The sequence below is a fragment of the Silene latifolia genome, chromosome 5, assembly GCF_048544455.1.
Source record: "Silene latifolia isolate original U9 population chromosome 5, ASM4854445v1, whole genome shotgun sequence".
Classification (NCBI taxonomy): Eukaryota; Viridiplantae; Streptophyta; class Magnoliopsida; order Caryophyllales; family Caryophyllaceae; genus Silene; species Silene latifolia.
In genome coordinates this window covers 1,225,271-1,242,278 of record NC_133530.1, presented here as the reverse complement: position 1 = coordinate 1,242,278, position 17,008 = coordinate 1,225,271, and the positions used below count along the sequence as shown (strand labels likewise).

The 17,008-nt window shown below is 36.7% G+C and overlaps 2 protein-coding genes across 3 annotated transcripts; both read left to right on the top strand.

Annotated features, from left to right (window-relative positions):
• The first annotated feature begins 3,341 nt into the window (after positions 1 to 3,341).
• On the top strand, positions 3,342 to 8,248 carry LOC141656304 (protein VTE6, chloroplastic-like). 2 transcript variants are annotated; one of them, XM_074463144.1, is made up of 5 exons: positions 3,342 to 3,822; positions 5,405 to 5,658; positions 6,962 to 7,085; positions 7,197 to 7,301; positions 7,738 to 8,248. In XM_074463144.1, the coding sequence occupies exons 1-5, from the start codon at positions 3,424 to 3,426 to the stop codon at positions 7,828 to 7,830; spliced, it is 975 nt and encodes a 324-aa protein (XP_074319245.1). In that variant the 5' UTR covers positions 3,342 to 3,423; the 3' UTR covers positions 7,831 to 8,248. The 2 variants fall into 2 exon arrangements, 1 of the variants encoding a protein (XP_074319245.1); XR_012548461.1 differs by having other exon boundaries at positions 3,347 to 3,822; positions 7,163 to 7,301.
• Positions 8,249 to 9,219: 971 nt separating this feature from the next.
• Positions 9,220 to 11,761, top strand: LOC141656302 (uncharacterized). The gene is made up of 3 exons (XM_074463142.1): positions 9,220 to 10,139; positions 10,316 to 10,456; positions 11,371 to 11,761. The coding sequence occupies exons 1-3, from the start codon at positions 9,690 to 9,692 to the stop codon at positions 11,641 to 11,643; spliced, it is 864 nt and encodes a 287-aa protein (XP_074319243.1). The 5' UTR covers positions 9,220 to 9,689; the 3' UTR covers positions 11,644 to 11,761.
• The last annotated feature ends 5,247 nt before the right edge of the window (positions 11,762 to 17,008 follow it).

Genomic DNA, 17,008 nt, shown 5'->3' with positions numbered 1-17,008 from the left:
CGGATACCGTTTCCTCTCACAAAATACCCATTGAAAGGTGAGTGAGAAGCACATGGAGGGTGCCCCACCTTGTCCCCTCCCTCTTTTTGTGAGAGGTCACAAGCTTGTGACGGGATTAGCCCGTCACAAGCAAGACTAGCTGATGTTTATAAACCTAGGAAAATTCAGATTTAGAATGTAAAACCTCGAGTTATTCGACCCGTCCACATATTAACACAAAATTATTATGTTGTAATAAGACGATACTATGATCATCTTTTTCGAGACTCTAGCGTGTCTTTAAGAATTCTTTTTAATACCAATTATGGCCCTTTTAGTTTCCAACCGTGTTCTGGATAATATAATAACAAAAATTAATTTCAAAATCTTATCAATAACCCCACTTGCAAAAGGCATTCCACAAGCATAAAAATTCATAATCCATAAATATTACCCTCCAAATTCAATCACTTGCTAACGTGCAAAACTTTAGATACTCTCTTCGAAATTTTATGCATGGACTCTTTACAAAAGTTAAACTCTTTAATATAATAAAATCATACATGATAACAAAAGTAGAGATAAAAAACTAATTTAGAGCTCAGTCCGATAATGTCCATGATCATAATTCATACATACCAGGTAGTAGATGGAGATAGCCTAATTTCAATGCCATAATACCATCGTACTTTGTAAATGCGGGCGATAAGCAACAGTACCAATCAAATATGACCGATTAGTATGATACCGAGTAATTTTTTTTCGGCAACGTCATAATTTTTTTTTTTTTTCCGGCAGCGTCATAATTAATAACTGTATTGGTTCATTCTTTAGTGATCTTCATCTCTTACCAAAAGATCGAACAAAATTCTCTAACTAAATCCTACGGAGTATATATAACAATTTCCTCCTCGCTCAATTGTCACATGGTACATATATTAGAACAATACTGAAAATTGAAAGTTAACCTAAGTCATCACTTTATCTAAAAGTATGAAGAAAAAAATTAAATATTACAAAACGTTGTGATTACAACCGGATGTAAATTACATAACTCCAACTCCTATAAAGTTGTCGAGTTAGTTTCAAATTATCTTCTAAGTTTACAAAAACACTAATACTGTCACCACATATTTAGAAACTGGGTATTAACATACATCATTGGTGAAAGACGAAAATTCTTATGAAAAAACTTTCTTTAATAATATAGATAGATTACAATATAGCTAAAAGAAAAATATTACAATACAACTTTAAATGTAACTTCAAAAAAATCTTATGGTAAAACCTCTAATATAGCCTTCAAGACTTGTTCCTTCCAGCACAATCTACTATTATCAGCCCTGCAAAATAAAAGACATAAAACATTAAGAACAAAGAGGTGAACAAAACATTAAACAAAGCTAAAAAATTCCTACTGTCAATTATTGCATAGAACATGAACGTATAATAAGGTAGGGAGGCAGAGAGCATGTCAAGAGGTTATTTTGGATGTCTGAACTATAAATAGTAAAAAAAATTAGGGGTTTCTTGAAGTAATAGACTTATAATTAAAGAAGAATTCTATTAAATAAATTTACATATCTTGTCAAAACACTATTATAATAATAAAAGAAAAGCTACACTGCTAAGACGGTTGAGAACTTGATATACTTTCAATTGTGGGTATGATATAGGAGTCTAGTATTAGCGTGCATATAAATCACTCGAAAGTCATTCACGTAAGTTGGACTCTCTGTAATCGCTCGAAAAAAGCTTCCTTTATTAATATAGATAGATAGATAAATATTGATTATAATTAACGTTTTGTCATTCTATTGGTGATGAATCTTGCACCTAATTCCACTGGAGCGAGCGCATTCTCGAATGTTTACTACTTGTGCTTGTTTCGTCCAGCAAGATAGAAAATCCGATTCAGAATCGATAGTTATTTATGTTTGAAATCCTTCATACAATACGGAAAAAAAAAACAATAGAAAATTAATAAAGACGATATTTGCCTATTTGCCAACAATAGTGCGTCTGGTCAAATCGTTTTACACGAGACTAATTTGATATGATGATAATAATGAATAAGTAGTTGCACAACAATCAAATTCCGTTAGGGTTTTGCAATAGTAGGATATAAAATCGTTTTACATGAGACTAATTTGATATAAGTAGACAATGAAGCACCTACGCATTATGCATCGCTATCCTACTCGCTCAAAACTTGGTCGTCACACTTCTCATTCTTCACTGTCTCAGGTACTTTTGTTTTTTTTTCCATCATCAAAATTCCATTTTTTATAGTTTTATGCCTTGGAATTGCGTAAATAAAACTAAAATGCATGTATGAAATAACGAGTAGAATAGTAGATTATTTACGTTTTTATTCTTGTATGAAGAGTATTTTAATCTCGGGTTCTTATAATAACCTAGTCTTGCTTACAGATTTGAAGAACACATAAGCATTACATGTGATGAATCATATGACAAATGTAAAAGTTAGTCTGCCTCGTTTGAGAGCGGCCTTGAACAGTTGTTATGCAAGGGATAATTTTTAGTTAATTCCGCTGGTCGATTTAAAGTTTGGGAACCGGTCTAGGCGTGGTGAAGGAAGAGGACCATGAGCGTGGTATATGGAGGCTTTGGAAGTTGACAGACTTAAAATCTAGCAAGTGGACTGAAATGGCCATGATCGATATTGGAGTAATGGCTAGCAAGGTTAACGAAGAGGCCTAATGTTCCCTTTTCTCTAATATATGTGAGGAGTATTATAATGAAAGGGGAATATTAGGCTGAATAGGAGAGAGTACTATTTTGGCATTTCATCATCTGTCAGCCTCAGCGGCGTACTTGGGTCGTCCTAGGGGCTTAGCGGGTGTAAGAGATTTTTTTCGTCTCGATAATTGAGCATGTAGATGAACTCAGTTTATGGCTATATGGGTCTTTTTTATTGTGTTCAGTTTAATTTGTAGATGGGTTGTCTTGGTCGGTTAGTCCAATGTGGCATCCAAATGACCAACCAAATCCATTGATAAAAGGAGGTGGAACTTGTTTAAGACGGTAATATCCATTGTAATGGTAAGACGGATCCCAATAGGTGCGAATGTGCCATATCAAACTTAGCACCACAACTCCTATCAAACTTGAATATACATGAATCACTTAATCATGATTTACAAACTAATACAACTGAGACGTTTTTTTTTGTACGAATCCATTAACTCTATCATAAAAGACAATATTACCATAAAATTGCTCATACATACTTCTATTATCCAGTTAATCTTGTGTGAGACGGTTTTAAACTTTTACTCTGAAATCTCAAACTCCCAAACCCAAATGTCATAATACGATTAGTTAATCTTGTATAAGACGATTTTAGTCAGAAATCTCAAATGCCACATCCCCAGCTCCCCCAACCTTCTCTCCATCACAATCCTCCTCCAAGTTACAACCATGGCTTCCCTACAATCCCATTTCCTCACACCTTCACTACCTTCATTTCCAATACTCTCCTTACCCCAACAATGTCTTCTCCCCAAACTACCCCTCAATTTCATCTCCAACCACCATATCCATACCTTCAATCCCAAGTTTCCTTCCACTAAAAAGATGACATCTTTCTTGACAACTAAGGCATCTTCAATTGAGATAGTCGCCAGCTTGGTCCAATCAAATCCTGCCACATGGCAATCTGCCATTGTTTCAAATGCATTGATCTTTGTATTGGGTTCTCCTGTGTTGGTTTCTGGGTTGTCTGTTTCAGGAATTGTTAGTGCATTTTTGTTGGGAACTCTTACTTGGCGCGCTTTCGGGTTTTCGGGTTTTGTTCTTGTTGCTACTTACTTTGTTCTGGTAAGGTTTCTATCTTTGTTAATTTGTTTGTTGTAATTGAATTGTATTTTGATTTTGTTGTTCGGAAATAGCCTCTTTTTGTTGCTAACACGGGTAATGTTGTTGTTGTATGATAGAATTGGCTGAATTGCATTTGATGCTAACACTAGGGTAAAGCTGCCTATATCCGACCCCCTAACCCCGAAATTTGAGGCACTGTGGTTATGTTTTTGTTGTATAATAGAATTGCATTTGATGGTAACACAAGGGTAAAGTTGCGGACATCTGATTCCCTAGCCCCACAAGTTATGGGAGCCCCTTTAGGCACTGGGGTAATAGAATTGCATTTGATTCAGGGTGTGTTTGGATAGCAAAAGTGGAGGGAAAGGGAGGGGAGGGAGAAGGAGGGAAGAGAAAGGGATGGAAGGGAAGGGGAGGGAGAATGGAGGAGGTCATTTTCCCTCCAAATCTTGCCTTTGTTGGAGAGGAAATAATTTGGCTTGGAGGGGGAAGTGGAGGGATTCATTTTCCCTCCCCTCAAAATCCCTCCACCTCCATTTTGCTAACCAAACAAAGGATTTATCATCCCTTCCTTTCCCTCCCCTCTCCTTCCCTCCAAATCCTCCTATCCAAACAGACCCTCAATGTTTTTGGGGAGTTTGATTGGTTTTCTTGTGATGATGTAGCTCAATTGACTGGCCACCATGTAAAGTGTTTGTCTTTTTTATTGTATTTGGTAATATTTGCTTTGTTTTCTAGATTCTGGTTGAATTTCTGAAGTAAAATGTGTGCGCTTCTTCGTTTTGAAGTACCAGTTATTTGATGCAGTGCCATTTATCGATTCAGTTTTCGTTTGGATCATTCAGAAACAACCTATTTGTGGGAGATTTTGAGATACTGGGGTAATATTGTTATTTGTGTTAAACATGTTGAAAATCCTTGCATTTGGCTTAATTTGAGAAGTTTGATTTGCTTTTATGCCATGATGAGGTTTAATTGATGTGACTACATCAGTTTTTGATTTCATTGCATGTTGCAATTATTAGTTCGACGCTGTGGAACTCTTAATATAATGAAGTTCAATTTATTCTGTTAATGCTGTTGATGAAGCCTTTGTGGGATTTCCTTTTTCGGGTGTGAAGTTTCTATCTTTTTATGATAAAGCCTTGTCACATATCTGAGTATATGTATTTTGATGGTGTAATTTCTCTTAAAATTCTTTACTTGTGAATAACTTTGTTTCCAGTTTCTTGGACCATGCTACTTGTATCACTGTTGCATTTTAAAAGTCGTAAAGTATACAAAGCCCAAGTCAAGTAACTTTGCTATATTCATCAACAAGCACGATAAATGCAATGTCATGTGATCATGTCCTGGTGTAAATGACCCTTGAGACTTGGAGTTGTTCTCATGTGCATTATTAGGTTTCTTTTTATAGGCATTCTGAAAATAGAGAGCTTTGATGCATCAAGTTCCTTTTGGCTACATTTTGTGTGTGCTTAAGTAATGTCACCCTTCTACATGGCTTATTTATTCCTTGCACGGTGAAATTGATTATTAAACATGTGTTTTGATGCTGCATTTTCCGTTTTATTTCTTTTAGGGTACTGCAGCAACAAAAGTCAAGATGGCTCAGAAGGAGGCTCAAGGAATTGCAGAGAAAAAGAAAGGAAGAAGAGGACCAGCTAGTGTGATTGGTTCAAGTGCAGCTGGTTGTGTGTGCGCTTGCCTTTCAATATATGGAATAGGAGGGAAGGCACTGTCTCAGCTTTGGCAACTCGGTTTTGTTGCCAGCTTTTGTACCAAGCTAAGTGATACTGTTTCCAGTGAGATAGGAAAGGCATACGGTAAAACAACGTAAGTTATTTAATCAATACTTTTGATTGGTTTATGGAATGTATATAGCTGCAATGTATTAAATAGTGTATCTTCACTTTGAAGGTTGGTAGGTTTCTTCCGAAATGCAATGCTTAACTGAAAATCATATTCTTGCATTCTAGTAACCATTTTACTGTATTACTTTGTTTATAAACTGGGGATGCCACGCAGACAGGTCCGACCATATTGGTCATGTGTACTGGCTTCATGTACTTTATTTACTTATCTGCTGTAAGTATCGTCTCTATTGCTTCTTATTCAATAAGAAGTGACGTTGGAGGAAGTATAGGAGTTGAATTAGGTGGGGATGTGTGGCCTATGTTAATACATAGTAATATATAGAGAAGACGGGGTAACTGAAAATGACAGCTTTAAAATTTTAGCGGGGGCATCAACAAATTTCTGTAACAAGCATATTTCAATGAAAATTCAGCTATTTTTGTATTTCTTGTCGCAGCCCCTTGTCCCCTCTTTCTTCATCATTGGAGAAGAAAGAGCCTAGCTGCCTCAGTTAGCGTTTTTTTGGTGCATTAGGATCGTGTAGGCTAAATTCTTTCTCAGCTTAGATTTAGACGAGGTTTGTTATCTGTCATACCTGAACCGCGTGAGGATTTATCAACAGACTCAGACTTTCTGTTAAGGACTTGAGGCAACGCTGACCTATATGAAAATAGTGACGAGTGGGTCGTAACTCATTTGTATACAAATTTGTTGTTTTGAGGATTGATTGTTCCAACAGTGAACCAAAAGCAATTTACCATAATCTACTCCCTTAGCTTTTTAATATCTGTATCGTAACAAGAATAGAAACGTTACGTTCTATAGATGGTTATCTTCTGCTTACTGGATGCTTTCATACGAAACAGAACTGGACTTAAACTTTTTATGCTGATCATTGCCAATAAAATAGTGAATCTTGTTGATGATGAAGTTATTTATAAGGGTGATCTGGACATTTTCGATCAATCATAGCTTAATTTAAAATAGTGCGTCTAATCGTCTATGTGCTAACCAAACGCCAAAGGGCGCAAGGTATGCCTTATACATAAGGTGCAGCTAGCAAGACGCACTATTATGCAATTCCCATGTTTTTTCATCTAGTTATGTTATTATACATTTTCAGCTAGCAAGAGGGGGGTAATTGCATATATTTGTTTCTGAAAAAATTGAAATTGAGGCATACGTCTAGCGCCTTGTAGATCTAAGAATCATAGTTTGTCATAACACAGAATTTGTTCGTTTTAAGCACACAAGACAACTGATTTTTGGTGGTTATGAGCAGGTACCTAGTCACAACATTCAAAATAGTTCCAAGGGGAACAGAAGGTGCTGTTAGTGTTGAAGGAACCCTAGCCGGGGTTTTAGCATCAATTCTTCTTGCCTGTGTCGGTTGTCTTACTGGCCAGGTCTGACATGTCCTGCTACTGATTATGTTACTTGTACAATTGCACACTATTTCAACGGAGTTTATGTTATCTTTCAGAATTATCCCCGACTTGATATTTATTTGGACGCAGATAAATACAACGCAAGCGGTTGTGTGTGTACTAGCTTCTCAGATTGCTAATTTTGGTGAAAGTTTCATCGGCGCTACGTTTCAAGAGAAGGAAGGATATCAATGGGTATATATGCTACTGACTGTACTCTCACATGTTCTATTATTCAGCTAAATATCTTATGATCTGTCAGCAACTCAGCAGTTTTAATAGGTCTACCAAATCGGAAATTCAGGCTGACTCATTCCACATCGGAATGATCTGATCATTAATTTATTATTGGGTCCAGTAAAGTCCAGGCCAAGAGTCAGATCGTGTCTAACATGGTTTCAGGTCATATTAAGGAATTTTTGTTCGGGTCTTATCAGCGTCTCAGCCTCTCAAGTCACTTACTTGGGTCGAGTCATTTTGCCTTGCCTAATTTCTCATTTCTGTATCATGCTTATTCTAATATCTTCCTCAAATTTCTCTAACTTGAACTGGCCTACATCATACTAATGCTGGAAATTACTTGGGGTAATGGCCCCTATATGCATCTTACGATTCATCTCGTCTTTGGCAGCTTAACAATGACGTTGTCAACATCATCAATATATCAATAGGCAGCATTTTTGCCATTTTGTTGCAGCAAGTTCTTCAAAGCTGTCAGAGGTAAACACTTTGATCTACGAGGACTACGACTGGATGAGTGTGTGTGTGTGCATTGTTTTGTGATCCATAAATGTATCACCAAGGTTTCGAATTTTTGACAAATTGGATGTTTGAGAATTCCGCCATGCCCTCAAGCTGTATTTTGTATTCAGAAAATGATGATTTCTGATCAGAATCATATGAATATGAAAAAAAAAAAGGAAGGAAAGAGCTAAACATGTTATTTGTCTTTTGGGAGGAGTTTATGAAATACTCGTAAATGCCAGTGATCAACGAACCGACTGCCTTGTATGAGGGCAGGGCAGATCTGAGTGTAGGAAACAGGAATTGTTGCTTTAGATTCTTGTTGTAATCTAAAATTGTCAACATTATCTAATTATCTGTACAGAATTTTATACATGTGAATCGCCATGATTTTGGCCAAATGTCCTCGTCTTTCTTTTTCTCGAGTATTTGTTCTAGGATTGTTTCTTGTGAGTTTCTGCTCTTGAAATTCCATGGTTCCTCTCATGGTGTTTTTGTATGAATTGAGACTCGCGAGTTTTTGCTCTTGAGATATATTCTCTGTTACTGGGAACCGATCAGGGCAGACACACCGAGTCCTATCTTTATGAACGATTTTGATCTGCAATTAGAGGTGTACAACATGGCAGGCTAGCCCAGCCCGGGTATGTGGGCCGAAAAAGGTGGCCCGGTCAACACACGGCCCAGCCTGGTCATCCCCTAGTGCCGGGCTAGTGCCACGACTTCCTCAGCCCGGCCTGGTCCAAACACAAAATAAAAAAAATAGAGGCCCAGGGTCCGGCACTAGCCCGTTACTGAGTGGGCCGGTTTAGTGCCAGGCAAAAGTGGCCCAGCACTGGCCCGGACCAGCCTTGTCTTTATTTAGTGCCGGGTCAGTGCTGCATCCACCCAGCCCAGCCTGCCCCTTGGCCCGGCCCAGTGTATACCTAGGCCAATTCAAAACATCTATTAATGTCCATCATGTGACCAAAGAATTTGAGATTTTAATCTGCAATAAATCTGAGAAGTTGTGTTTTTAAAGAACACAAAATCTCATTGAAGACGGCACGTATCCGTCACTTTGGAGTGACGGATATCATTTTGTGAGTGGCATTATCCGTCACTTGCTCCGACCCGTCTTCAGCAAGACTAACTGTTTAAAGAAGTTCCCTCAAAAAAAAATAAAAAAATAAAAAATAATTATTAATCTTGGCATGTGCCGTATAGAAACCCTCGTCCAAACTGCCTAACCATAAAACAGCTTCCTTTCCGTTTGTCTATATTAATTCTATGCAAAAGAAGCAATCTTTCCTTTCTAAATTCATTATATAAAAGCAGGTAACTTTCCAATATATATAATCTCATAAATAAATTTGTTGTGTCCAGGCTCGACTGCGTAAATAAATAAGTTATGGCGACCCTTAAATCATGCAGCAAAGGTTTTGCTGAAGAGAATGATGATCTTTTCAGTGAGCTGCCTGAAGATATTTTAGTGTCAATAATGTCTTCCTTTACCATAAAAGAAGCCGCAAGATTTAGTCTTGTTTCCCCCGCCAATGTGAAGTCACATGGCGATATTTTCCGGTCTTGATATTCCAAGATTACCATCCCAAGGAAAAGATTTGGGATAGTTGGGAGGCAATTGTTGAAGAAAAAGCTTGTTTTCTATGGAGGGTTGATCGTGTTCTCGGAAAACATTTGGGAACAACTATAGATGAACTTCGAATCACGTTTGATTTGGAGCAAAGTACGCAATCTTATGTTGATAAGTGGGTGGCGTTTGCGCTAGATAAACAAGTTAAAAGGCTTGAGCTCAACTTTACAACAATTCAGAGAAAACTGCCTGTTCGCGATTACCGTATGTATGAGGTCTATTGTCAGTCTCTTGATCTTCCACCTAGGTTCACTAGCGACTTCAAGTCGTCTTTTCTAACGTCTCTTTGTCTGAGATACGTCAATGTCACTGATGAATTCGTTGATTACCTCCCTCTTTCTTGCCCACTCCTTGAGATGTTGTGCATTGAAGGATCAAGATGTTTAACTAGAGTAACCGGTTCAATACATGTAAGACAGTTAGAGGTCTCGTACTGCTGCAAACTCAGGAAAATTGATGTTTCAGCCCGAAAGCTTCATTCTTTGACACTTAATAGCGTATTTCGTATTGAGCTACACATTGTGGATGCTCGGTCTCTCTTTAAGATGTCAATTGGCGAGGAAGTTACATTGCCCTATGCATTTGACAACCTTTCCGACATTTTGTCCCAGTTGGTGTATCTGAATCTGATGCTTGACCTAACTCTACCTTTGACGGTAAGTGCGAGTGAGCTCCTTATTTGACTAACAGTAAGTCTTCCTTGTGATAGGTATATCTGTCACAAGATGATTGTTTTTATCTAACCACGTGAGTTTTATTTGACCCGTCACAAGCTTGTAATGGATACTGTCCCCGACTCTTAACTAATTTTTCATGTCCTCATATTACATAGGGGGATTTGGTGAATGGTGTTGCTATGCCAAAACTTCAACATCTAGAACTGACGGTTACGTATGCAACGAGAGACTCATGGCTCTATAAATGTAGATTCGTGATTGATGCATCCCCTAATCTGCAGAAGCTGACATTAAGGGTATGAAGTATGAACCCCCTTTCCTTGCTCTCACTTATCATTGTCTTCTGTTAATTAGTAAGGGATATTCTCTCGTGTACTCCTGAATATTTTCGTTTTCTATGGTGTACCTTGATAGATGAACCATCTCAACCAAAACCTTAAAGTGATGGTTGAAGCCCAACTATTATAAATATTCCTATTACGCTCCCTCACTCAAATGCCCGTTGGGCTTGAAGAGTGGTTAGTTGTGCACCGGCTCCCCCGTACCGTGTGCTGGGTTTCCACTTCGAGAGTTTTTGAGGGGTTTTGAGGTTGCCAGGATTCGAACCCGTGACATTCGGTCACACTGGCTCTGATCCATGATAGATGAACCATCTCAACCAAAACCTTAAGGTGATGGTTGAAGCCCAACTATTATAAATATTCCTATTATACCTTTCGTTTTTCACAAAAAAACTTTGACCGACAATAATTCTCTGTTACGAGTTCAGAAAACGGTAATTTTGTTTTTCAAACCAATTATCTCGTCAAGACCTTGAATTTGAAAAAACAATTCACCGTTTTTTGAACACGTAGCCGGTAGTTATGGTCATCAAACTTTTTTAATGAATAAACTCTGACCGACTATAATTCCCAACTACGAGTTTAAATGTCGATGAATTTTTTTTCAAACTGAAGACCTCTTAAAGACGATCAATTTGAAAAAACAAATTATCGTATTCTGAACTTGTAGCCAAGAGTTATTGACGGTCAAAGTTTTTTTTGCAAGAAAAGAGGGGTACATCATAGAAAATGAAAAAGTTGAGGGGTACACGGGAGAATATCCTAATTAGTAATTACCCATTTGTACTTTTCAAGTCATAGCTATGTTTAAACCTGTGTTACTCGAGACACGCTGACACGTGTCGGATATTAATTTGTCATCTTTGTAGTTGGAGAAATTTAAAACCAAAAAGGGATTCGATCGGGAAGTACGCAAGTGGGTTAGGTGTAGCTCTCCCCTGAAATGCTTGAAAACGTTGGAGATTGTTGGGTACCGGGGAACTGCAGTGGACCTTGAGCTTGCATTCTTTGTGCTTGAGAATGCTAGTATGCTTGAAGAGATCATTGTTGACTTTATCCCGCTGAATGACAACGATAAGCGAGAACGACTAGTAATGCTCCAAATGAAGCTACCACAAGGCGTAAAGCTAACAGTACGTTAAGTAAACTTGTTGTTGTGTAAGGCTCTTATTACGAGTTCACATTTTGTACGCCATTCAACTAAATGGGTTAGACTGATTCCTACTCGGATGAGTTGGTGATGAATTTTTGACCTGAAAATCGGTTTGTTTTATCAAATAACGAGGAGCACAATTAGAGTCTTTGGCGATAGACTTGTTTGAGATAGACTTGTTTGAGAAAAGAATGATTACGAGGATTCTAAGTCAGGTCGGTTTGCTGAGAATGTGATTACGACTTACGAGAGACATGGGTATAGGGGTTAATTTCATCGAGGGTTTGAAAGATGATGGGTTGTTGTTTTGATATGGTTAAGAGAGAATTTATTTTCGAAAATGGGGCTCAAACACAAACTAATTAACGAAATGGGTTTTTTACAGGTCAAACTTTGAAAAATTTGACCGTTAATTCACTTAAAAATATATCTCACATCTAAAAAATTAAATTTCGTATTATATATTTTACATGAAGTTCATAGGGAACAACCAGTCTTAATGGTCAATAATCAAAAACAAATTTTTATTGTTTAGATATCTAACAAAAATCCTCCAAACAGGCTACATATATAATTGAGATACATGTTGTTTTTCGTACCACCATTCAACATTTACACGGTCGTATGCTTACAAAATGGAATATTCGTAAATGTTGTAAGTTAATCTAATTTGTGAATCTTATAAAATCGGCCTCAGTTATCATGTGTTCATTTTATGGAATTAAACCACATTTTTAGGAATGACGTTTTAAATTAACTAAAATCGGTGGTGCATACAACTATAAAAATAGGTAATTACATTATACAACTGTGTCTTCGGATTCTATACAACTGATATAATTAATACCAAAAGGAGTAGCTTTAATTTAAGTTAAAGAGACCGATGATCCATCAATAATCAACCCAAAAGTTTTTTGTGTTCCTATTTTCAAGATTGTTGGACCTTTTTTTATCAACTTAATTGACTTCTACTATCAAAGCATGACAATGTAAACCAATGTTTACAATTTGTTGTTCAACAAATTCTTAGAACATTCAATATACATATTTTTAAAGATAATCCTAATGGGAGTCTCATGCATTCTATGTAACAGAATCACATATATTTTTGTACTATTGTTTAGAGACTACTAATTTTATTGGAATTTAGTATGGTTTTGATTTTACGAGAAGGTATATAAAGAGCAAAACACTCTCTTAATTAATTGTAGATAATCGAGAAAAACTTTTGCTATAGGAGATCTAACATTGCTCTAAACACACTAAACATAGATAATTATGATACTTGTTGTTTAACGTAAAACCATTTAGTTTTACGTAGTTGTTATAGGTTAAAATAAGTTGCAAAATTCATAAAGGTCTGTCTCAGTTATTAAGGGTGATTCATTTGGTGAGCTATACTATATTTATGGACATAATGTTTTGTCTTTACTTAAAATCAGTGATACCTATAACAATAATGGAAAAACTAATTACATACGCTTACCATGTTACTTGATGTTTTACAACTGAATTAATAACTACTAAATGACAAAACACCTATGCAAAAGCACTAATAGTTCATTGATCAACTATACCAACCACGAACTTTTGTTTATCAATAATTTAAACATAATTGAACTAGTTCCACCGACGCATCGCTATCCAACTCGCTGGAAACTTGGTCATCGTCACAATTCTCATTCTTCTCTTTCTCAGGTACTTCATTATTTTTATAATTTGTTTTTTCTTTTCCATCAACAAGAGTTCATATTACGTTTATAGTTTTAAGCCTTAGATTATTAGGATCCCTTTTCAGTAAGAATCGATTTTTCTTGTTTTTAATCTTGTATGGGAGGGAGTAATTTTGTTTCGTGTGCTCCATTGTTTACACTTTAGAAAAATTCTTGGGTACACCGGGTGTACCACGTTATCGTACACCCGAGCCAATAAGATTATTAGAATTACCCACACTTTCCATAAATAATAAAGCAAAATCTAAATGAAATATGATTAAAAGTTTATCATTGGTTAGGGTGTACGATAATCTTGTACACCCGGGAGTAATTTTGTTTCGTGTGCTCCATTGTTTACACTTTATAATTTTCCAGGAGCCAAAAGTGGACGACAAGGCGAAAGACAATGTTTTTGTTCCCTACAAACGGAAACGAAAAGAAAAACAAAGACAAGAGAGTATTATCTACCTTCCTAGAGAGGTATTATTTGACATCTTTCTTCTTCTTCCTGCTAACCTCCTGCAGGAGGTTGTGAGATACGTCTGCAAGCAGTGGTACGATATAATCAACGACCCCTTTTTTGTTAGAGCGCATTGCCAAATGCCTACTACTACTACTACTACTTCTGCCTATTTCATCATACAAAATCACATTAAGAGACATAAGGTGTATTGTGCTGACCAAGACGGTGTTATAACAAAAATAAAATTACCATTCCCGGTCATGATCAAGGGTTCATGTAATGGTTTAGTTTTGTTTTGTGATAACTGGGATTTACTAAAGGTTTATATTATGAATCCTCTTAGGAAACTAATAGTTAGTCTGCCACTTGTCGTTCCTGTGGTTCTGCGGGAAGCTTACAATATATCGTATAGTTTTGCAGTTAATTCGTCTGGTCAGTATAAACTGGTGCAACTTTCCCTCTATAAGACAGATAGACTTGAAATGAGCGTGTTTACTATCGGCGTTGATAAAGCTTGGAGACATATCGATTACATAGACACGACTCAAACATTTAATACTGGTGGGCTCCTTGTTGCAGGATTTCTATATTGGGGTAGTCGTAATTACGTTTCTTTGGCCATGGATGTCGATACAGAAACGCTTTATGTGATTTCATGGCCGCCAGAGGAATTAACATGGGAATTTTGTGACAACTACTTTATAAATATGGGAACTGCTCTAGGCTTAATGGGTGAAATTGACCGTAAGCGTGGTATATGGAAGTTTCTTAGATTGACAGACGTAAAATCTAGTGAATGGACTGAAATCGACACGATCAATATTGGAGCAATAATTAGCAAGGTTAGTAATGGTAAATGGAATTATTGTGACTCCAAAATATACCTGCATATAAAGCCGATTAGCTTGATTGGTGAAGAGTTATGTTTCTATACTCGCGTTGATGCAGCGTTCACTTGGATGATTCGTTATAATCTGGCCGACGGAAGCTTTACGTCTTTCGATGTCAAGGTGCCACATTGGCATACCTTTTGTATTCATCATGTACCAACTTCAGTTTCACCCCGAAAAATGCTACGCTTAACTTCATCAAAACTTGAATAGACGATGCCTTTGTAATTATTACGCCGTAACAAACTTATACAGTACTCTTCTATCTTTATAAAACTATTTATGAAATTTCTATATATGTTGTTCGTGTTGTGTTCAAGTATTTACGTCGATTAGTCATTATTTTAGTACTCGATACTAGCCGTGATGAAGGGTTAACTCCCCTTGATCGATCTTTTGCACCTAATTCCGTCAAGGAAGACGATATTAAATAAGGCAAGGTAACTGTAATTAAATCTCCGTCACCTGCCATGGTCTCGAGTTCTTGTGTCAAACGTAATAGTTGGTACATATAATGAGCTACGGTATTCCCTCCACGTTTGACAAGACGCGATACTCCATTAAGCTCATTTATGTAAAAGTGAACTAAACTAAACTAGTAAAGAATTAATAAAGACTATATGTGCTTTTGGGATGGGAAAGGGGATTTCGAGGGTAGGGGAGGGTTTTTTAGAGTAAAGAGCGGCGGTCGTGGTGTTGGGGTGGGGCGAGGGCCACGGCGGCAAGTGGACGATAAATAGAATAAAAGTCAAGTTAAAAAGTTAAGGAAAATCTGAGCTGAACTGAATAAAATAAAAATATAAAGACTACTACTTTTAAACTATTTTATTTTTAGTTTTTTGCCTAAAAATTTGGATAATCCTATACAAAAGTTATGACTTTGTAAGATACCATAATATGGGGAATTTTGTAGATAATAACACAAATACTTTGAAGAGACGAGACGGTCTCTTATGATAATTGAATAGTTGCACATAGGGCTGTTAATGAGACGAGACAGCTCGCGAGCAACTCGAGATTGGCTCGGACAAAGCTCGGCTCGTGCGAGCTCGACTCGGGCTCGGGCTCGGCTCGAGAGTTTAACGAGTCAAGCCGAGCAAACACTGGCTCGACTCGAAAAGCTCGCGAGCGGCTCGAACTTCTGTGATTAGATAAAATATTGCTCATATGTTATAAAAATATTCTATCATGATTATTTATTTGTATCACAGATATCTAATGTCACACTAATTTGTCAAATATTTTTACATATAACCTTCGAACCTTCTTATTGAAAATATCGAAAGAAAAAAAAAACAAAAAATTAGCAATTATATATAGGCTCGAGTTTGGCTCGAGCTCGCATTAAAATTTTGTATTTTATTTATTCTTTCTTTCCCTCTATGAAGGTTCATGTTTTTAGTTTAAGCCTTAGAATTGCTCGATCAATGAAACAGAATTTATAAAAATAATTAGGAGCCCTTTTCGATACGAGTAGATTTTTCTCTTTTTTATCCTGTTATGAGAAGTATTTTAATCAAACGTAAAGAATTTATTAATTTGTGCTTTCATGAGCTTGATTGTTACAGTTTTATCGATCTTCCTAGAGAGGTGACATTTGACATCCTAATTCTCTTCTTCCTGCATGAGGTTGTGAGAAAAGTGTGCATGGATGTTGATAACAGAAACCATTTATCAATTTTTCTGGCCAGCCGGCTTAAGTATAACTAATCCGGTCAACCCAGTAAGTTTGGGAACCGGTCTAGGCGTAATGAAGGAGGAGGACAATGAGCATAGTAAATGGAGGCTCTGGATAAACGGTTTTTCTAACATATGCCTAGTGGGCATATGATAAAAAATCAAAAAAGAAAAGTATTAAATGATATTTTCATGGAAAAATTGTACTCCGTAATATCTTATCACTTCTACTTTTCTATACAAGAAATACATTTAATTATTTAATTATTTTCTATTTTAGTTTCTTAACCTATACCTAGTGGGCATAGGTTACAAAAACCCTTTAGTAAATAGGAGATTACTTATTAAGTTATATATGGTGGATCAAGGAAAGTTATGATTATAATAATCCATTAAACCAATACGCCTTATAAAAAGTTGGTGAGGGTTGACGCTATTGGGGTTCTGCAATTATAGTACGTAAGAAAATCGATGATGGAGACGGGAGTTCCGCCTACACATCGCTATCCTACTCGCTGGAAACTTGGTCGCCACAATTCTCATTCTTCTCTTTCTCAGGTACTTCCTTAATTTTGTACTCCGTACTTAATTTACTCTTTTCTGGATAGT

Excerpts from the sequence above, each read along its gene's own strand:
- LOC141656304 (XM_074463144.1), top strand. The coding sequence starts at position 3,424 with ATGGCTTCCCTACAATCCCATTTCCTCACACCTTCACTACCTTCATTT. Across the intron at positions 3,823-5,404 it reads TTGCTACTTACTTTGTTCTG|GGTACTGCAGCAACAAAAGT; the intron begins GTAAGGTTTCTA and ends TATTTCTTTTAG. Across the intron at positions 7,086-7,196 it reads TCGGTTGTCTTACTGGCCAG|ATAAATACAACGCAAGCGGT; the intron begins GTCTGACATGTC and ends ATTTGGACGCAG.
- LOC141656302 (XM_074463142.1), top strand. The coding sequence starts at position 9,690 with ATGTATGAGGTCTATTGTCAGTCTCTTGATCTTCCACCTAGGTTCACT. Across the intron at positions 10,140-10,315 it reads ACCTAACTCTACCTTTGACG|GGGGATTTGGTGAATGGTGT; the intron begins GTAAGTGCGAGT and ends CATATTACATAG. Across the intron at positions 10,457-11,370 it reads TGCAGAAGCTGACATTAAGG|TTGGAGAAATTTAAAACCAA; the intron begins GTATGAAGTATG and ends TCATCTTTGTAG.